General features: G+C 36.3%; 2 protein-coding genes and 1 pseudogene across 5 annotated transcripts; all 3 read left to right on the forward strand.

The window, feature by feature from the left end:
• Window positions 1–491: 491 nt before the first annotated feature.
• On the forward strand, window positions 492–3,746 carry LOC103957435. Its single transcript, XM_018649880.2, has 3 exons — window positions 492–1,545; window positions 2,566–3,108; window positions 3,267–3,746. Exons 1-3 carry the CDS (start codon window positions 700–702, stop codon window positions 3,372–3,374), a joined length of 1,497 nt encoding a protein of 498 aa, XP_018505396.1. The 5' UTR covers window positions 492–699; the 3' UTR covers window positions 3,375–3,746.
• Window positions 3,747–5,754: 2,008 nt separating this feature from the next.
• Window positions 5,755–7,371, forward strand: LOC108867953 (annotated as a pseudogene).
• A 1,698-nt stretch (window positions 7,372–9,069) lies between these two features.
• LOC103957436 (ferric reduction oxidase 2-like) lies at window positions 9,070–13,645 on the forward strand. 4 transcript variants are annotated; one of them, XM_048566225.1, is made up of 9 exons: window positions 9,070–9,458; window positions 9,597–9,699; window positions 9,910–9,964; window positions 10,061–10,107; window positions 10,552–10,786; window positions 11,658–11,985; window positions 12,171–12,414; window positions 12,507–13,213; window positions 13,357–13,645. In XM_048566225.1, exons 1-9 carry the CDS (start codon window positions 9,248–9,250, stop codon window positions 13,494–13,496), a joined length of 2,070 nt encoding a protein of 689 aa, XP_048422182.1. In that variant the 5' UTR covers window positions 9,070–9,247; the 3' UTR covers window positions 13,497–13,645. The 4 variants fall into 4 exon arrangements, with proteins under 4 accessions (XP_048422182.1, XP_048422181.1, XP_048422183.1 ...); XM_048566226.1 differs by having other exon boundaries at window positions 9,071–9,458; window positions 9,913–9,964; XM_048566224.1 differs by having other exon boundaries at window positions 9,910–10,107.
• Window positions 13,646–22,238: the final 8,593 nt, after the last annotated feature.

Consider the following 22,238-nt stretch of genomic DNA (forward strand, 5'->3'; position numbering starts at 1 on the left):
TTTTATTGGGAAAGTAGAGGTTAGAAGGTGAGATGATTGGATAAATGACTAGGAATAAAATATAAAGTGCATATATAATGATAATAATATATATATATATATATATATATATGAACAAATAAATGATATAATATTAATAGTAGTGGTACGGTACGGTATACCACTAGTAATGATTTTGAATACCATTACCGTACCGAAAATGCATGGTGCAGTACAAATATTGTACCAGTACCAATGGTACAAATTTTTTGGCACAACTTTGGTATAATACGGTTGGTAATTCAGTTGGTATGGTAATTTGGCAAACAATTCCACCCCTATATAAAATAAATATTTAGACAGACAAAGTGTGAAAGTGCGAGGCCTATTTGACCAATAAAATCCATGGCATAATAAAGTCAAAAACCATTTTCAAGTAAACCAAAAGTGTAGATGTATGGAAATCCGCCGGTGATTATGAACAAAAGTCAGTTGTGTTTTAGCAGTCTTTAGATTTCTTTTCCAGATATACCAACCACATGGCTCAATTATCTACTAGCTAGTTGACTGTGACCGTCCAACTCTTGCTTTTTGTTTCTCTTTAAAATTCTACCAAGTTAGAAAAATCGATCAAAATATGTGACTTCTTCTCTTCTCTTTTCTTCTTTCCTCTCTTAGAAATTGTGAACCAAAACCCAAACGTTTGAGCCTCTCTCCGCCATGAGAATCAATCCGAAAGATCCAGCTGAAAGCCTGTACCCATGGACCTCCACCAAGATCACAATATGTTTCTTGCTTGTGATCTCCTTTACGTATATCTCTTACTCTCTAAAATCTGTCTTACCTTCTAATCTTTGTAGGGAACAATATTCTGTCACGTCCCATCTCCAATCCGAGGCTCCCGCCACCCCATCTCAGCCGATATCCCCACCGGTACCGGCACCCCTGGAACCCCAAGAGCCCAAAACTAACTTATCCCACATAGTTTTTGGCATTGCAGCTTCAGCCAATCTGTGGGGAAATAGAAAAAAATACGTGAAGCTATGGTGGAGGCCGGACCAAATGAGAGGCAATGTTTGGATGGATCAGCCGGTAAAAGTTGAACCGGAGGATGAACACCTTTTGCCGCCAATAAAGATATCTAGTGACACTTCCAAGTTTGCATACACTCACCGGAAAGGCCACCGGTCAGCCATACGCTTGTCACGTATTGTTACGGAGAATTTCAGGCAAGGCATGGAGAATGCTAGGTGGTTTGTGATGGGGGATGATGACACAGTTTTTGTTCCTGAAAATCTGGTTAGGGTTTTGCAGAAATATGACCATAACCAATTTTATTACATCGGAAGCTCATCGGAGAGCCACTTGCAGAACATTTATTTTTCACATAATATGGCTTATGGAGGAGGTGGGATTGCTATAAGTTACCCTCTAGCCAGAGCCCTAGAGAAAACGCAAGACAAGTGCATTGCTCGGTATACTGGATTGTATGGCTCGGATGATAGGCTTCAGGCTTGTATGGCTGAGCTTGGTGTTCCTCTCACCAAAGAACAAGGGTTTCACCAGGTTAGTCTAATGTCACTATCTTTTCTTTTCTTGTTTTTTGTTTGGTTACCGAGAAAATAGAGAATAGTGAAGGAAAATCTATGGCATGTTTTCTTGATGATTTGGACTGGTATAATAATTACAAATGTCGAAATTGCTAATCTTTTTTGTTTGTGAAAAAATACAAACCAAATTTATGGTTGAATCAAAACGTTTCTGTTTTAAACCCTTTTGTTAGTTCATAAGGCTTATCATCAATTAATGGTTAGTTTCTTTTCGGATTACACATTCTTAACGTTACTTCCACTCCTCCAAGAGTTTGTTTCAACTTATTTATGTCAAAAAACTAAGAAGTATGTAAAGTGTTGGATTAGGCTAGATCAAGAGTTCGACATTCACTTTAGTTAATTTACTACGTATTGTTTATTTTTCCTTTCTAACGGAACGGAATAGCCTATGATTGGAATTTGTTGGTGGTGTTGGGTGACCTAGTACTTCGTCTACCACCGGCCAATAATATATATAATTGACTGTTGACTTATGTTGCATATGCCTTTTGTGGTGTCTTTATATGATTCACTAAACAACATGGACTCCTTTTACCTAATCCTTTGGAAATCCTTCTGAATCATAATCTTATTTCAATTAAGTGTACACAAATTTCCAACGTGAGTTGCATGATCCGTTGAAAAATAGAATTTCACGTGACAAATAATTATAGTTAATATATGAGAGTTTCTATCCCTAATAGCACCGAGATTTTTTATAATAAAACCCAACACCTAGTGATAAGTGATTAAGTTAAGACAATATCAGTGAAATTGGTAGTAAACCTACATGGGCTTATAAAGTTTATCATGAGCCACATGACCATAGTGCAAAGTCATTGTCAATGGTGGGTGACACTCGATATTCCTAATAAAATAGTGAATTATTGATCATTTCAAGTTTCAAATTATATGTATGTACATTTGAACAATTTTAGACCAGTCTTTTACTTGATCATTTATACTTTTGTTTTCATTTGTGGAATTGTATTAGTTTGATGTATATGGAAGCGTGTTCGGACTCCTTGCAGCTCATCCGGTCGCGCCCCTTGTGTCACTTCACCACCTAGATGTCGTTGATCCCATATTCCCCAACATGGAACGAGTCCAAGCCCTACAAAGGCTTAACGTTCCCATGAAGATCGACCCGGCCGGACTCGTTCAACAATCCATTTGCTACGACAAGATGCGATCCTGGACTGTATCTGTTTCATGGGGCTATGCGGTTCAAATATTTCGGGGCATTTTCTCTCCTCGTGAAATAGAACAGCCAGCCAGAACGTTCATCAATTGGTACAAGAAAGCTGACTTCATTGGCTACGAATTCAACACTCGTCCCGTCAGTAGACACCCTTGTCAAAAACCATTTGTGTATTACCTGACGAATGCTGTGTACAACAAAAATACAAATCATACAGCAACTGAATATGTTCGTGATCAAGCGCCAAATCCTCAATGCAACTGGAAGATGGCAAATCCCTCTCGCATTGACAGAGTACAAGTCTACAAAGCATATGATCCGCATATATGGGACAAGGTAATCAATCTAAAGAAAATATTAGTGTTAGTTTTTCAGCACAAAACGTGTGAGGCGTTGATTGATGTGAGGTTAATTTTTTTCCTCACATCTAATTTATTTCATTCAGTTAGTTGGCACCCATTACTAAAGAATATATGTTCTTGTAATTTGAACAGTCTCCAAGGAGAAACTGTTGCAGAATCTTGCCAAGTAAAAAGAAGAAAGGTACCATGGCCATTGAGGTAGGAGCATGCAATGAAGATGAAGTGGTTGAACTGAGGTAAAGTTTATATGATTTTTAAGAGCCTTCCCCAGTCATAATTTTGTTCATTTTTTCTATAATAAAAAAAAAAGAAAAAAAAGAAGAAAAGATAAAAAAAGAAAATTTAGTTACCATGCATGCCCTTGTATTCGAATATTTATGCTGATTAAAAAATGTAGTTTAGTATAGAAAAGGTTGAATTTACATTCAATATACCTTCATATTAATTATCATTCATGCATGTTGCAACTACAGACTTGCTCTCTTAAGGTTTTTATTTTGAGGACCTGTGAGGACTAGAAGCACATTAGTTATAAAATTATATTAGTTTAGATTTAAAGGTTTAAAATATTTGACAATATAATCTTATGACTAATATGCATTTGGTCAAAATGACAACGTACGTGTACCCAAATTGCCCGTGACCCAACAACTTCCCGATCGTGTACCGCTTATCGAAATTCTTATCGTACCCGAAATCGGTCCGCGTTCCGCAGGGAATGACCCCCGTCCGGCTCCTGGAGTTGAGCTTGTTTTTGGGTTTATGAACAACCTGCTTCTTGGGCGGTTCATTGGGTCCGTGGGAGGGTCTCTGTTCTTGCTTCCCGGCCGTTGTGCTCTGTTTTCGGTTGTGATTGGAGCCAGGGGTGGCGGGCGCGGTGTTATTACTATTTGAGCCACTGACTTTGATGGTGGAGAAGCACCCTCCCATGGTTGACCCAGAAGATAAAAAAACAGAGAAGGGAAGAGAGGTTTACTTTTCAGAGGTTTTGATCGAAAACCATTGCTGGCGGAGAAGGAAATGGATCATTTATGGAAAGGATCAGAGAAACATTGGAGCAGATAGGAGGAACAAGAGAAGAAAGAGAGGGAGGAGAAGGAGGGGATGGTCAAAAGAGGGTTCTTATGACAAAAAGAAAAAAAAAAATTAAAATTGAGAGAGAAAGAGAGAGAGAGAGAGAGAGAGTTGGCGCGAACGTTATTATTTTCAAAACAGATTTTCTGAATTTTCCTTATGTCTTTGAGGGAAATAAACTATTTAACATCTCATTACTATATTTATTATTTGTTAAATTAATAGCATATCTAGTAATATACCATTTTTGGTCATTTCACACAGTCACAGCTGGTTTACAAAAAAGTTTACCAAACACTATGATACTGCTTTTTTTTTTTCCAAAAGCACTTTTACAAAAAAGTTTACCAAACACTTTGCTGCTTTATTTCACAGCCGCTTATTCTCACAGCACAGCTGCTTATTCTCACAACAGCTTTTTTTCAAAGCACAGCAATACCAAACCAACCCTAAGAGGGTTGCAGGTGAGTTATCAAGATGGATAAAATGTCAATTTTGGGCCTTTTTTGTTGTTGTAAATTATAAATTTGTAAGTTGTGGTTATGTATGGGGCTGGAAATTATAATTGTGTTCCATTCGGATAAATAATTTTTCTTGTTCTAGGAGGAAAACCATTTTGTTATCTAAAATCCTTACATACTCGAAGACAAAGAAGGTGCTGACCTAAGTTTGTGCTGTAGTCTAAACAAGAATGGCAAAGTGAGCGATTACTTGACGATCAAAAGAATCATTTCCACAATCAAATTCATTGCCACAAAAACTCTCAAATTAAAATTCCATAGAGTATGATACTCATGGAGTTTAACCGCATTATCTAAGAAGTAAAATCCAAAATTAGCAAACTTCTAATCAGTTTGTAGTAATTAACCAACCTAGATGGACAAAACAGTGACCCCGTCCCATTCTCCCGATTTCCGAAGAGAGTCATAGCACCATACCGGCTATCTATATTTTCGTACTGTCTAAATCCAAACTTGACGGAATTAATTCAATTTTCTTTCACCCCTTGCAACTCCAAATCAATATCAAAAGTGACAACATGAGCCAATTCTTTGTTTTAGTTGTGTGCGTTAAGCCATGGTTTCATACTGTCTAAACGACGCAATTAATTCAACTTTCTTCCATGCCTTACAAATCCAAATAGATATCTAAAGTGACAACACGAGCCAAATCTTTGTTTTGGTTATATGCATGGTCCAAAAAACTCTTGAGTATTTTGACGACTACATCGTTTTATGGTAGAATTCCATTTTGAAATTAAAATATTTTCTCTCTATTGTTTGAGAAAGTTGCACATATAATTTGGCTATTAGAAACAAGGTTAGTCGACCATCTAAATTCACAACCTATAAATTCCAGGAAGGGTTGATCAATGATGTCGACAAAATTGGTCACATACAAGCATAACACAGTTGTGCCGCACCACTTATTAATCCGACGTGGACAAGTCCACCCAAAACCTCCAGCTAATCAGCCCCGAGCGCGTGGGTCCCGCCAACGACTCGGACTTTCCCACCCCTCAAAACACACATCCGAAACTCAGGTCTCGTTCTTCCTCTTCCACCATTCGTGAATTCTGCAGATTTCCCCTCTCATGGAGTTTCCGTACAGAAAGCTCCTCTTCTCTCTCTCCCTATTTTCTCTCTCTACCATTTCCGCCCTCTCTCGCTCCTCCTTCTCCCCCATAGACAACTACCTCGTCGACTGCGGCTCCACCGCGGAATCCACCGTCGACAACCGCCGCTTCGTTCCCGACTCGTCCAAGCCCGACTCCTCCCTGTCCTCCTCAACTCGCTCCATCTCGCTCAGAAATGAAAACCCAGTTCCCAATTCGCCCCAAATCTACAGCACCGCCAGGGCTTTCAGGCGGCCGTCCAAGTACGAGTTCCAGATCCGCGACGCGGGGACCCACATGGTACGCCTCCATTTCCAGGACCTTTAATTCTTTGAAATTGGATTGGAATGATGCTCAATTTCATGTTTTGGTCAATGGGTTTGTGGCTTTGACCGACTTTAGAGCTGCAAAAATCCCCATGGTTATGGAGTTTTTGATCTGGGTCGATACCAAAAAGCTTGTAATTGAATTTGTTCCTGCTAAAAAATCGAACTTTGCGTTTGTGAATGCGATTGAGGTGATTTCTGCGCCTAAGGATCTTGTTGCTGATACAGCAAAGTTTGTGAGTGATGACAAATCTGAGAATTTTAACGGGTTAATTAAGCAAGCGCTTCAGGTTGTGTATAGGGTTAATGTGGGAGGTTCGAAAGTGACGCCGTTTAATGATTCTCTGTGGAGGACTTGGGTTACTGATGATGAGTATTTGGAATCGGATTCCGGGTCGGAAAGGGTGTATTTTGGTGGTCGGATTAATTATCAGGATGGAGGGGCTAGCAGGGAAGTTGGTCCTGATAATGTGTATAATACTGCCCGGCTGATTCATAGTTCGAATGCTTCGATTCCGAATGTCAATATGACATGGGTTTTTCCTGCTGTTGGAGGATATAAGTATCTTGTTCGGTTGCATTTTTGTGACATTGCTAGCATTTCGATCGGATTGCTGTATTTCAATGTTTATGTGAATGGGAAATTGGCATATGAGAATTTTGATTTGTCTATGGCAACGAATTATATGTTGGCTTCTCCGTTCTATGCGGATTTTGTGGTTGATGGAGAGGAATCGGGTGTTTTGTCCGTAAGTGCAGGACCTTCGAATATGAGTATGCCTTATGCAATTGATGGGATTTTGAATGGGATTGAGATCATGAGGTTGAATAACTCCATGGGGAGTCTTGACGGCAAGCACTGTGCCGGGTGGGTTCTGAGGAACTGGCCGAAAGGAAATGTTGGTGCGGCGGTTCCTTTGGTTGCTGCCGCCTGTTTGCTGCTGAGTATTTCATTGGTCATGCGTAGGAGGATGAGCGGGAAGGAATTTGTGGGATGGTCGAAACTGCCCACTAGTGTTTCAGAAGTTAATCTCAAGCATGGAAACACCCAGCTTTCGGTTAAATAGAACAGCAGTATAGGATCAATAAACACCAGCTGATAAGTTTGAGTTTGAATATGAATGTTGTATTGTGTATTCTATAGGTAATAGGTTGTATGAAACATTATGAAATGTAAACAATTCACGTTTGCGTATGTAACCAAATCAATGGTTCTGGTTCACGATTTAGCAGCAAAACATGTTATGCGGTTTGGCAAGAGAATATTTCCTGATAATGCAACGGTCTAAGTTGTATCAATTTCTAGCCACATTTCCTGTAGTTTCACAATGGAGGCCCAGCGATTGCTCAGTTGGGTGGCTTGGCATACTTTCAGTTCTCACTGCAACAGCTTTTTGCAGTTTTGTCTGCTCTTATTTTGGTTTGTATGCACTGGGTAATTTTGTTATAAATTGTTGATAAGGTATTTCTATTTACTTTAGCATGTTAATATGCATGTCTCAGTGTTGTGTGTACTGGATAATTTTGTTAAACTAATAATCCTAAAAATAGTCATTTAGTACTACGGTGTGGTGGTATTACTTATCATTTGTAAGTAAGTGGTTTTAGGTTCGATTCTCGCCAAAAGTGAACTTGAATTATATTATTACTAGCTCATTGTGAGGTTTAGCCTATTTTCTTACCCCATTAGTTTAGATAATATCATTTGTTCAAGAAAAATACATAACCTACTAATAATTTTTACGGCGAAATTGAAAAAAAAAAAAAAAGAAGAAGATAAATTAGGGTTTAGAGTAAAAAATTTGGTCTTTAATAAATATGAGAAAAATAATTTTACGGTCTAGTGATATTCCTCTTCACTTGTAAATTAGAGGCTTTAGACTTGAATCTTGTAGATGGTGAAGTCAATACCAAATTATATTATCCATTGTGTCGCTTGAGCACTTTCATTGTGGGCAATAGCCTTGTGTATTGGCTCCAAATTAATTCCAACCCCTCCAACCAACCTCGGGCAATTAGGCTAATGGGAGCCCAATCAAGAGGTCAAGTGGAAATCCAAGGCTGGAGCATTTGGATTGATGTGACGTCAGGCTGTTAGTCACGTTCTAGAAAAATTAACGTCAAGCACGAGGACAACACGTGAGTGTGGGGCACGTCTCCGACAACATTTCAGACGGTGAGGCCCGCATGGCAGCCCACTTAGTTATGGTGAGAGGATTAAACATACGTAGGTCGATTGGGTTTATAGCTTTAGTGGTAAGGTACTTGCTTTCCCGTTTATGGTATGAGTTCGAGTAAACGTACATAGGTTGACTGGGTTTATAGCTTCAGTATTATGGTACTTCCCACATTTACGGTAAGAGTTATACTCTCGATTTTCTTTTGATAAAACTCCTTAAAATAGGAGATATATTTAACTTTTGATACTAGTCATGATCTGATTTTCTTGACATAGAAACAGTAAAAAGTAAAATTCTAATAACATGGAAATTAAGGTGTATAATGAAGAAATTTCATAACCGCATTGATCAGCCTAGATTTTATTTGTAACAAGACACAGTCAACAGTTTAGGAATGTTTAATCCACAAGGAAAATATAGTTGCTATATATTTAGCATGCAAGCAACACACACACAAAAGCCACAAGCTTGCCTACGAATATTGCAACTAGTCACGTGGCCACAAACTTTCCACCTTAATAATGTTATAATACACGTTTGCTTATTAATACTATAATCTAAAATTTAAATTAACGTTCATTCATACTATAACACGTAAATTAATAATATCAGTATCCCGACACATACACTTTTCCGGAAAATTTCTTTATTATGCAATGAATCATCATAAAAAATGTTGCTTGATCTTTGCATGTGTGTGGTTGACTTGAAAATCAGCTTTTCTCATCAGCCCCTCCAACTTGACAAGTGCCACAGTGCCAACGAATCCAAAGCATAGATTCTATACTCCTTTATTATTTACTACATAAATATAATTTATTACCTCCTACAATTACATTCCGAAAACAATATTCTCAATTAAAGTCACAGAGAGAATATAACCAAAAAAATAAAAATCAGTGAGAGAATTGCAGAGAGATGGATGCAGTGCAGATTGTGAAAAGTTCACCATCTCCTTCCCATGACGGAATTCGTATTGTGAGGGGAGCAATAAGGCTGTTTGCAGTATTTGTAGTGTTTTTGGGCACTCTTTGTATTTGGTTCATGATGCCTACCAACACTTTTAAGCAGACTTGGCGACCTCAAATCAGACGAAAGGCTAACTCAAGTACCTTTTTGGGATCAGCAGGTTCAATTAATTGATTAATCTTGATTAAATTCTTTTGAATGATTTAGTTAAATGTTTTCTGATTATGTTATGTATTTTTTTTTTTTAATTACAAACGATATTATATACTAATTATTTGTTCTGTATTTATACAAGCAGGTGCAAATCTTCTGGTGTACACATTTCCCATTTTGTTCATTGCGGTGTTGGGTTGTGTCTATCTTCACCTGGGAAACCAGTTGAATGATCGTAAAATGGAAAGGTGCGTGACATAAGTGAATCAGTAGGAAAAATGTGTTTTTTTTTTTTAATCAGAAGATGCTTATATTGTTAGACTGTGAATTGAAGATTAGATTATTGATTTTTGTCAAAATGTGTAATTCATATTCATAGTCTCACAACATAAACGATGATTTATTGACGATAGAAAATAGGCATAACGTTTTTCTTGTTGTTTGATTTCGATTATTAGCAGAAGCAATGACAGAAAGAAGAAGCGATCTGCAGTATGGAAACAGCCTATTTTGGTAAAAGGCCCCTTAGGAATTGTTTCTGGGATAGAGCTGGCTTTCTTCGCCATGTTCGTTGCACTCCTGATTTGGTCATTCTCAATGTATTTGCAGAACAGTTTTGCTAAAATCTCAGCAGCAAGGCACCCCAATGAACAAATGTAAGATCAATCTACTAATACCCTAGCTTCTGTCGCACTCCTACAGCTATGAATTATGCACCCCTCCCCCAATCCAAAGCCCTTGAAAATTATAAAGAACAATTTGGAGTCCTAATCTACACTAAGGCTAAGCTCACCCCTTCCTTTTAATATACATAATAACGATTGTTAAAAAAAAAAAAAAAAATTTGAGTGCCAAGATCTAAATTAGAATGAACGGATTAAAGCACAAATTTTTCTCTTTTTACGTACTCCTGTTTATTTTTATTCATTGATGCATTTTTAATAGTCAAAGGCTAAAAATAAACACAAACATACCGAGAGAGAGAAAAAAGTGTGCAGAAGCTGCTTCTCATCCGGAATTGTGGTAAAACTTGACATTAATTAAATAAAATAGTACATTTAATTAGGATTAACTAATTTTTTGTGTGATAATGTTGCCAGATGGAAACCTAAATTGGAGAGTGCAGCATTGATGCTAGGGCTTGTGGGGAACATATGCCTCGCCTTTCTCTTCTTTCCCGTGGCACGTGGCTCTTCGGTTCTGGCACTGTTTGGACTCACTTCTGAAGGTAGCATCAAGTACCATATATGGCTTGGACACATAGGCATGACACTCTTCACAGCTCATGGCCTTTGTTACATCATCTACTGGGCTGCCACTAATCAAATTTCCCAGGTAATTTGTTCACACTATATAGTCTATATTCACTTAGTTGTTTTCTTTTTCTTTTTCTTTTTGAGAAAATATAAGAGGATATTTAAATTGAAAATTTTGATTCCAAGTGAGATTTGTGCCAAGTAACCTTTTTTGCTAGAGTTTATTTGTTTCTTATTTGGAATATTAATTTTGATTTGAAATGGTCAGGATAGTATTGATTTATACCAAGTAAACAGACTGATTTATTAACAGATTTTGATGGTAAATGGCAAAATGAAACATAATTGAGTTTGAAGTAGTCAAGTGAGACTTGTTTAAGAGGATATTATATGATTAAGCCTTTTAAATTGTCTCATGTAAATAATTTCGATGCATTTTTAAAAGATTGACTTTCAATTAGTACCCAATAGTTTTTATAAATACTGTAGCCAATTCCTTTTTCCTTGGACGGATCTTGACAAACGTATTTTTATGACGAGATAATTTATCAACAACAAAATTATCCTATCACAAAAAAAAAAAAAAAATAATTAAGAAAAATAAAAATTTCAACTAAACATTGAACTCATTACAAAATATTGTCCTAGTATTCAAATGAGAAGGAAGGTTGACCAAAATGCTTGGACGCGAAAGTGATACCAAACTGGTTTATAAGATTAAAGAATGGTGGTTTGACTTTGTCCATGCGCCCAAGAGCTTTGGCAAATGATTTTGCTCATAAAAAGTTGTAAATAAAATAAAGTAGAAGAGAAGAGAAAGAGAAGAGAGAGAAATGATTAATGTACTATGGACCTATGTTTTTCTCCTTTTGCAGTACTTCTCTTTTCTACATTGCATACATGTTCTTGACCATCACTAAGGTGTTGTGATCTGTTTTGTTTTAATGCAGATGATAAGATGGGATAAAATTGGTGTATCAAACCTAGCTGGGGAGCTGTCTTTGCTCCCTGGACTGATCATGTGGGCAACTACCATCCCTCGCATTAGGCGTCAAATGTTTGAGCTCTTCTTCTACACTCATTATCTTTACATCCTCTTCATGATCTTCTTTATCCTTCACGTTGGCATTACCTATACTTGCATTATGCTCCCCGGTTTCTACCTTTTCCTGGTCGATCGTTTCTTGAGATTCTTACAATCCCAAACAAGAGTGCGATTAGTCTCCGCACGTGTTTTACCAGGCGAAACCATAGAGCTCAACTTGGCCAAGAGCCCAGGTAACACTTTTGAAGTACTTATGCAAAAATGTAAACAAAAAGTCTAACATATTATCTTGCCAGAGAACGAAGATTTTTATTTGACTTTGTAGTCCAGATTAATAGACAGATATGCTTACAATGAAGAAATCTGATTTCTTATGAATACTTAGTCTCGTTTTCCCCATGTTCTTTTATATGGTTAGGGCTGAAATATAATCCAACAAGCATCATGTTCATAAATGTACCTAGTATTTCCAAGATGCAGTGGCATCCTTTCACTATTACTTCCAACAGTAGTTTGGAACCAGAAACGATCAGCACCGTTGTCAAAAGTGAAGGAAGTTGGACAAAGAAGCTTTGTCAAATGGTTTCATCCCCTTTTCCAACCGATCAGATTGGGGTCGCCGTAGAAGGGCCTTATGGACCTGCTTCAACTCAGTTTTTAAGGTTTGTAACACAACGAAACAAAAACTTTCTAAATTTCAGTCTTTTACAAATATTAACGAGTACAAAGTTAATGAATGAGATCTATTCTGTAGGCATGACACCCTTGTGATGGTGAGTGGAGGCAGCGGCATTACCCCATTCATATCCATAATCCGAGAGCTCCTCCTGCTGAGCACATCATTCAAATGCAAAGTTCCGAACGTGATCCTAATTTGTGCATTCAAAAACTCATTGGACCTCACCATGCTAGACCTCATTCTTCCAATGTTCAGCACCTCAATCGACATGTCCAACCTGAACCTCCAAATCCAGGCCTATGTGACAAGAGAGACAGAACCAAAAACAGATGGCTCGAAGCCCGTTCAATCCATATGGTTCAAAACAAATGCAACAGATGCACCTGTATCACCAATTTTGGGAACAAATAACTGGCTCTGGCTAGCCTTCATCATCACATCTTCCTTCATCATGTTCCTCATCTTGATTGGGATTATTACGCGATACTACATTTACCCCATTGATCACAATTCGAACAAGATATTTCCCTATTCTATAAGAGCTGTGCTTAACATGTTGGTTATATGTGTTGCTATAGCCTCAACAGCTAGTGGAGTAGTTTTATGGAACAAGAAAAAGAATGCTACGGAAAATAAGCAGATTCAGAACATGGAAGGGCCATCACCAATGGGGACACCACAGTCACTGTTTTACAATGCTGGTAGAGAGTTGGAAAGCCTTCCCCAACAGTCTCTTGCACAAGCAACAAATGTGCACTATGGTGAAAGACCAGACCTGAAGAGTAAGTCATTTTACTGTCACACTTATATACTCAAAAAGAAAACCAGACCTCAAGGGGGCTCGAATTTGGATGTATGAAGTGGCACACTATCCAGGCCAACTAGCCTAACCCACATTTGCTTTATTTTAATTTTGGTTTTGCAGAGTTGATATTTGAGTGCAACGGATCAAGTATTGGAGTTCTTGCGAGTGGTCCAAAGACATTGAGGCATGAAGTTGCAACTATTTGTTCATCAGGTTTGGCAGAAAATCTGCATTTCGAGTCAATCAACTTTAGCTGGTGATCGACTAAAATCATTTCTACGCAAAAAATAAAAGTATAGTTGAAACTTTTGTGTATTTTTTTTATGCATATGTCCTAATTTTTTTTGGGATTTCAAAACTGTTATGGTAAATGTACAAAGTAGCAGTATAGCAATGAAAAAAAAATGTTCTGGTGTTGTTTATTGGTCTTTCTTCCTTATTAATGTTGAACGAGTGAAAATTACAGTTTTAACAAAAATGGACAGCGTAAACTCATGCATTGAATAAATTAACTGTAAACTGAGGATATTTTGAACATGAACTGAATTACTTCAGTTGAGTTGACACAAGATACTTGTAACTCAAATAGTTCAACACTTTTACATCTAGCTACACCAAAAGTTATGTAAAAGCGTAAAAAGCTTATTTGTTTGTATTCCCTTTGTGCTTTTGATTAAAATTTCACTTTGCCCCTATACATTCATTTGTGTCTCATGTTGTGTTATTTTGCCAAATTGGTCACGAAAATCATTAGCTTGGCTGATGTAGAATTGATGCGGAGTAGACTAAACGCAATTCATTTTATCACATGTTCTGAGTTTAGTGGGAGGGTCCATAGTAACTGCCCACATAGATCTAAAAACGCAATTGATCCACAAACTCACCAACCAAAATGGAGGATGATTTTCTCATCTCCTAATCTATCTCTCATTTTCTCTCATCCTACTTGAACGGTTACGATTAAATCACGTTAGCATCTTATATTGATTTTTTTTTTTTTTTTATAACGACAATAAGACCAAAAACAAAGTGTGAGAGGAATTAAGAGAATCCTACTCCAACCAAAATTGCTCAATGTCAAATGTAACAATGTTGAAGGGGAAAGGCAAAATTGGCAAAACATACAAGATAATGAAATATCAAATTTTCCCTTCATTAGAATTTTAGAATGTTAAAATTTATTAGTTAAGGTTAAAATAGTAATTCAAACATTTTGAATAACTTACCTCAAAAAAAACCATTTTGAATAATTAATTAAGATAGCAGTTAAACCACCCCTTTATCTTATGTTTTTTTCTCTCACCCTATATCGCCGCCCACCATTAAAAAAAATGCAAAAAAACCTAATCCTCTCTTCCAACCAACTGTAATTCCCAAACTATCCCTATTTTTTAAATTTAAAACAAAAACAGAACATGGAGAAAAGAAGCACAAATTCAAGCATCTGTGCAGTCAATTGGATGGTGTGTGCTAACAAGACATGATATAAAAAATGGAAGAGAATTTCCTCCAAATTCACTTTATGAGGATCCTAAGGAAATCAAATAATTTCTAGCTGCACAATGCACGATGAATGATTAAGATGTGAGAATCCCTATGATCTTCACAATTTAAATTTGGATGGGATCCAAATCCATAAAAAACAACTCTTATAACAATCGATGAAACCTGCTTTGGGAAAGAAGGGGAAATGAACTCATAGCGTGGAGGGTTTGCCTTTACCTATTCCCAAGAACAGACTTATCAAACATGGGAAAAGAAGAGAATTTCCTTGCTCAAGTCTTTTTCCTTGGGACACAGATCCTCTCTGGAGTCTTTTTCCTTGGGACACAGATCCTCTCTGGATCTGAGCCTAAGAATTAATAGATTCGGGCCATTGAAATTTGATCTAACGGCTACAAATAGAGGGTCTCTCTAAAAGTTATAATAATTATAACCATTTGTTCAAATTTCAATGGTTTGGATCTATTGATCCCTAGGCTCAAATCCGAAGAGGATCCGTGTCCCTTTTCTTGCCAACCATGCATTAAATAATATCACTTTATTAAAAGAAATTGTTATTAGCATTTCAAAATTTTCATTTTACATTTTTTCAAATTTGTTTTTCTTTTGGATAATTTTATTTGAACTCATATAACCTCTTTTTACACCCAGCTTACTCTCTACATCCATCTTATTTTCAATTAAGCTATTAATATCTCTTTAAACCCTAGTTTACTATTTAAACTACCCTCACGAACTCAATTCAATATGTAAATTTATTTTTACACCCATTTATATATATATATATATATATATATATATAAAAAAACTCAAAATCAAAACATATGTTCTCTCGTCTGACATTCTATCCTTCCGACCAGTTTGTTGTCTTCCCTTTTAATTCTTCATGATTTAACAGAAATCGATATTGAAATTAATAATAATTAGTCAGAATTAATTTATCGTTTAGGTTTATAGGAGGATGGCATAAAGCCATCCTTTATGTAATTACCATGTTGGAAAAGCTTGATAACACCCTATTTGCTCGCTTTTTGATGCTTTTATGAGCAATTTGGGCGCAAGAAATTCAAGGTTATGGAATGGGAAGACTGTGCAGCCCAACTTAAATTGTGAGTCATTATAGCTATTGGACTAGTTAGTTTCTTATAGGTTTAACTCCTACTGCGGTAGGACTAATGAATATCTGTAGAAGTCGTGGAAATGCAACCGAAATTAGCGGTTTGAATCTGGTGCTACTGCAATAAGGCTGTTAACATATACAGAAACTAGAGAATCTAATGAAACACTCGAACGAAAAAAGGAAGAAGAAAGAAGAATTCTAGAGATAAGGAATGAATGTTTAGAGAGAAACTTTGTATTGATCAGACTTTGCAATTACAATGATGTAGTTGCATCTTATATAGCTTGCACCAGTTACATTAGTCGGTTATAACAACCTAACTAACATAACTGCCAATAATCTATTTAGCTAAGCTGAGCTGGCAGTGCCAGTTGTTATTACTGTAAACATCCCCCCTCAATCTATGCTTGGGTTACCAAGCTTCAGATTGTAGCAGTGTCGTATGAATGCAGGACTATGGAGACCCTTTGTAAGAATATTTGCAGTTTGCTCGTCAGTAGGAACATATGTCACTTCAAGATCTCCTTTTTGTACCCTCTCCCTTACAAAATGATAATTTATATCCAAATGTTTTATTCTTGAATGAAACACCGGATTCTAACTTAATGCAATGGCAAACATGTTATCACAATGAATCACATGTGGTTGAGGTAAGATACACTTCAAATCCCTCAAAATTTGTCTAACCCAAGTTATATCAGTAGTTGTATGAGCAAGGGCTTTGTATTCAGCTTCTGTAGAGCTTCTAGATACTAAAGTTTGTTTCTTTGATTGCCATGAGATAGGATTTTCTCCAAGAAAAAAAATGAAACCCATTACTGATCTTCTAGTATTAAGGTCAGCAACCCAATCAAAATCAGAGAAAGTTTTGAGGTGTATATGTGATTGTGAGGAATAAACTATGCCTTGTTGCATTGTACCCTAAAGATACCTAAGAATCCTTTTTACAGGACCAAAATGAATCCCAGTTGGTGAATGCATGTGTTGACATATTGCATTCACAGCAAGTGCAATATCCAGTCTTGTAAAAGTAAGATACTAAAGGACCCAACAATACTTCTGTATGAACTTGGATCTGGAAGTAACTCCCCCTCTGTCATCAGCATTTGATTATGTGGTTTACATGGTGTATTAGCAAGTTTGCAAGATTCCATACCAGCCTTATGAAGCAAGTCCTTTATATATTTCGACTAATTTACAAAAATGTCTCCATTTGGTTTATATTGAATCTGTAAACCAAGGAAATATGTCAGCTTCCCCAAGTCCTTCAAATCAAACATAGAAGAAAGCTCTTGGACCACCAATTGTACTTTAGTCACACTTGATCCAGTCAAGATTTTATCATCAACATAGAACAATAATATGATGATATCATTGTTATCAGTTTTTATGAACAAACTGGTATTAGATATTGATGCAGTAAACCCCATTGTCAACAAGTAGCTTGTAAACTTTGAATTCCAAGCCCTTGAGCTTGTTTGAGTCCATATAGTGACTTTAGGAGTTTGCATACATAATTTGGATGACTTGGATCAATAAATCCTTGAGGCTTTTCATATAAACTTCTTCTTGCAGTTCACCATGCAAAAAGGCATTCTTTACATTAAGCTATTTCAATTCCTACTTATTCATTGCAGCCAAAGCAAGAATGAGTGTCATAGTTATATGTCTCACAACTGGACTAAAGGTATCTGAATAATTGACTCCATGCTCTTAAGAAAATCCTTGAGCAACTAGTCTTGCTTTATACCTCGAAATACTCCCATCAGGATTCCTTTTCACCTTATACACCCATTTGCTCCCTATTATTGATCTGTGATCTGGTGCAGGTACCAAAACCTAAGTACCTTGAATTCGAAGGGAATCATACTCCTCTTGCATTGCATTTTGCCAATGTGTGATAGATGCTGCTTTTCTAAAACATGTAGGTTCTAATGAGTTTGTAATCTCTGAAATAAAAGAAAATCCTCCCACAAAAGGATCATCATCCGTTATCTGCAAAGTATCTAACTCATGAAAAGTTGTAGCTAATGCTGCATAATTTTTCTTTTGAATAGCACCAGACTTCAATCTTGTCACCATTGAATGTTCACTAACATTCTGTACATTGAGTGGAACATCAACATTCGATTCAATTAATGGAGCAAGTGGTAGAACTACCTTTAGTTGTGAAGGATTTTCAATAGGCAACATATATGATCTTGTATCTAAAGTACTTAAGTGATGGTGATGAGAAGATGGAGCTTGAACATTAGAATCCTGAATTACTGCAGAATCAGAGTGTTGAGATACCAATGTGTCTGAATTTTCTGAAATTAATGAATCTGACCTTTGTGAATGTGAAAGCACTTCTGTAGCTGGTGCATATCATCTATCTTGATACACTAGAGATGAACTAGTTACATCCCTTGGTAATTGGAACACAATAGGCCTTGAATTCTGTGAATGTGAGGATCTAGATTGTTGTAACTGAGACACTTGTACATTCTTATAAGGAAACATCTCTTCATCATGTATAACATGTCTGGAAAGAATTAACTTCCTTGAACTGATGTTATAACACATTACTCCTTTATATCCCATCATATATCCCAAAAATACAAACTGAGTTGTTCGTGGCTGTAATTTATTGTCATTATAAAGCCTTATGAATGGATAAACTGCTGAACCAAAGATCTTCAGATTTTGGACATCAAGTTCTTGTCCAATGAACACCTGATATGGTGATTGCATATTTAATATTCTACATGGCATTCTGTTTATTAGAAATGCAACATGTGAACATGCATGGAACCAAAACTGAAATGGTAAACTTGTTTCTGTCATGAGTGTCATTACTGTCTCAACCATATGTTGTGCTTCCTCTCAACAAGTCCACTTTGCTGAGGGGTATAAGGACATGAAATCATATGCTTTATACCCTTTGTATCTAAAAAATCAGCAAACATCTTACTTGTATATTCTCCCCCTCCATCAAATTGCAAACACTTAATTGATGCACTGAATTGAGTTTGTATGAATGCACAGAACTTAACAAATATGGAAAATACTTCAGACTTGTTATTCATTGGAAAATTCCACAAAAATCTGGAGTATTCATCTGCAAAAGTTACATAGTACCTATAACCTTGTACAGACACCTTTGGAGATGGTCCCTATACATCAGTATGTACTTTCTCAAACAAACATGTAGCATATTCTGTCTTACAGAGAATGATTGTCTTCTCATTTTACCATTCATGCAAGAAGAACATATTGACTCACAACTATCTACTTTGACACTATTAGTATAATTCTTCAACATTACAGCAAGCACCTCTTCTGATGATGGCTTAACCGTTTATGCCACTTTGACACTTGAATCTTCTTGCCAATAAAACCAACACATTGCTCCAACTTTGCAAATACATTCACTGGTATTGTAAACAGCTCCCCGCCATCACTTTTTCCTTGGTACAGTATCTTCCTTGTTGCTTTATCCTGTATGAAGAAGATAAGATAATCATATATAAACCAACATCCATTATCTCTGCATAATTTCTTAACAGAAAGTAAATTCACAGTGATTTTAGGTACACAAAGCACATTTCTTAAAACCAACGAGGTATTTGATGTGGGAATGCTTGTGGAACCAATGTGTGTCACTGCTAAACCAGTACCATTCCCAATAGTAATTGTTCTATCACCATGATATGGAGTAATATGATTGAGATGATTTAAATTTGTAGTCATGTGATGAGTTATACCTGAATCCAAGATCCAATTTTCTTTTGCAGTAAAACCAACACCAGAACCTCCAGTTTGAGTTACATTAGCTTGAGCTGTCATTGCTGCAATTGATAGTGGTGGGGGAGGATATCCCTGATATGCAAAGTTGTTCCTGTGAAAGCATTCAAGAGTTATGTGCCCTCTCTTTCCACATATCTGATAGACCAAGAAATCAAAAGACTATGAACCTTCATTCTCAGTACTTAGAATTGGTATTACCATTCCCATTTGACATTCAGGTGATACTGAGTACTTATAATTCGTATTACCATTCCAATTTAACTTATGTGTGCCTTGTCCAGTAGATGAGTTATTTGAGCTAAACCCATTACACACAGATTCATGTCCTGCAACACTTTTACCACTTCCAGAGTAACCATTATTCCCATTTCTGTTATTAAACCCTGATGAAAAGCTGGAATTGTCATTCCCACCTCCAAACCTTCTATTATTAAAGCTTCCTCTCTGTGAAGACTGAAAATCTTTACTGTCAGTGCCATTTCTAACTCCTGAAAAACCATTTCCTCCTTGAAAATTAGTCCTACATTGATCATTACTGAGACTTGCCTGAGATCTCTGAGAACTAGAACTCTCACCATGTTCATACCCTTGAAAATCTTGTAAATTTAACCCTTCTCCTTGAACAACCATTGTAGACATAGAATTGGATAAAGAGTGCATTCTTGATTTAATGTTTTCTTCAGCTACATGCAATTGTACTAAAAAATCTTTTAGAGACATAAGTGAGTCTTTTGCCAATATGACAGTTTTAATCATCTCAAAATTAGCAGGCAAACCAGATAGCACAGCAATAATCAAATCATTATCAATAACCTTCTCACTTGCAGATACCAATTGATCTCTTATACCCTTAGTCACATTAAGAATTTATCAACAGATTCACCACCTTTTTGAGCAGTGTGCAATTCAGTTTTGAGTTGATTCACGCGAACCATTGAGATAGAGGCAAATCTTTCTTGCAAACATTTCCAAGCTTCATGAGATGTCTTACATCCAAGCACATGTTCCATAGCATCATCCAAAAGAGTTTCAATTAACAAACTTAACAAAGCTAAATCCTTTTTCACCCAACTTTTGTAAGCAGCAGTAATTTCATTTGTGACCCCCAATTATGTATCAAGCACATACTTAGGTGGACATGGTGATTCTCCAGTGAAGAAATCAAACAAATCATACCCCCTCAACACAGATGAAAATTGATAACGCCATTTAACAAAATTATCGTCTTGCAGTTTTACTGTCAACATCCCTAACAAACCTTAACATCCGATTCAGCCATCTTGACAGAAATACAAGAAATACAAGAAATACAAGAATTAGTTATCAAGATTTCAACAAGAACTACACTCCGGCAATTGACCTTAATGAATTTGCACACAATAACAACAAACAATACTTTCCAAGAACTTTACTCCGGCTATCGGCCTTTAAGGAGTAACACACAATATTTGAGACAACACTTTTCACTCCGGCTATTGGCCTTGTGGAGGAAACTTACACCGAGATAATGGCTTTGGCCTTATATCCCAAATCAAGAATGTAGGAAGATGGCATCGGCATTGTTTTCTTTCACACAAAAATCAACAAACCCAAAGCAAATAATCTTGAAGCATTTTCACAAACACATAGAGTGCAGAAAACAGAAAAACTTGAGAAACCTGACTAGCATAACTGCCAATAGCCTATTTAGCTAATCTAAGCTGGCAAGTCCAACTGTTATCACTGTAAACAAAGGCTACTAGATTGAATCATCCATAATGAAACCATCCATTTACTTCACATTTTTTTGCTAACCATAACCAGCTCTTAGTTGAAATGAGTTCATTCGTTTATATATAGAACGACCTGCAGCTTTAGACAAGCAAATTTACAATAGCATATAGGGCATGATAAAACTACCTATTTGGCCCACTAGGCTTCAATTCAAAACTTGGTTGAAGAATCCAAAACTTCAAAGTTACCATCCATTCGTAAAAAAGAGCTTGCTCTCGTCTTAGGCGTTAGCAAAATAGAACGTTCGAAAATGATTGCTTTATGGTAAATGTTTAATGATTGAGTATGAGTTTATTGATAAATTTTAGTTTTATTATTAATTTCATTTTGTACTTGATGATAATTATACAATAGAGTAAAAAAGACAATTCGTATTTAAAGTTTAAGTTAGGTGTAGAAAGAGGTTACATGTGTTCAAATAAAATTTCTCTTTTCTTTAAGTATAGAAAGTTTGGAGTGCAAAATAAGATTTTTAGAACGCCGATAACAATTCCCTTATTAAAAAATAATAATAATCTTTTCAAATTTGTTTTTATAACTGCCCTTTTATTTTTCCATCCTAAGAAAAAAAACAATGGTTTATTTAAGTAGGACCAAAATAAGAGTCCCTAATAATTTAACTTTTAAATTAGACTCTCCAATTTTTCTTTTGGGTAATACTAGATAGATCAAAATTTTAAATCAAATGATGTATCACCAATAGAAATATGCATATTAATAACATTTAGATAATAATTCAATCATAAATAATCACATCATTTGGTTTTCAAATTTGGTTTAAAATTTTGGGAGCTTCATATATAAAGACAAAAACTTT

This window comes from the organism of the source record quoted next, unplaced genomic scaffold, assembly GCF_019419815.1.
Source record: "Pyrus x bretschneideri cultivar Hongxiangsu unplaced genomic scaffold, Pyrus_bretschneideri_v1 Contig40, whole genome shotgun sequence".
Lineage (NCBI taxonomy): Eukaryota > Viridiplantae > Streptophyta > Magnoliopsida > Rosales > Rosaceae > Pyrus > Pyrus x bretschneideri.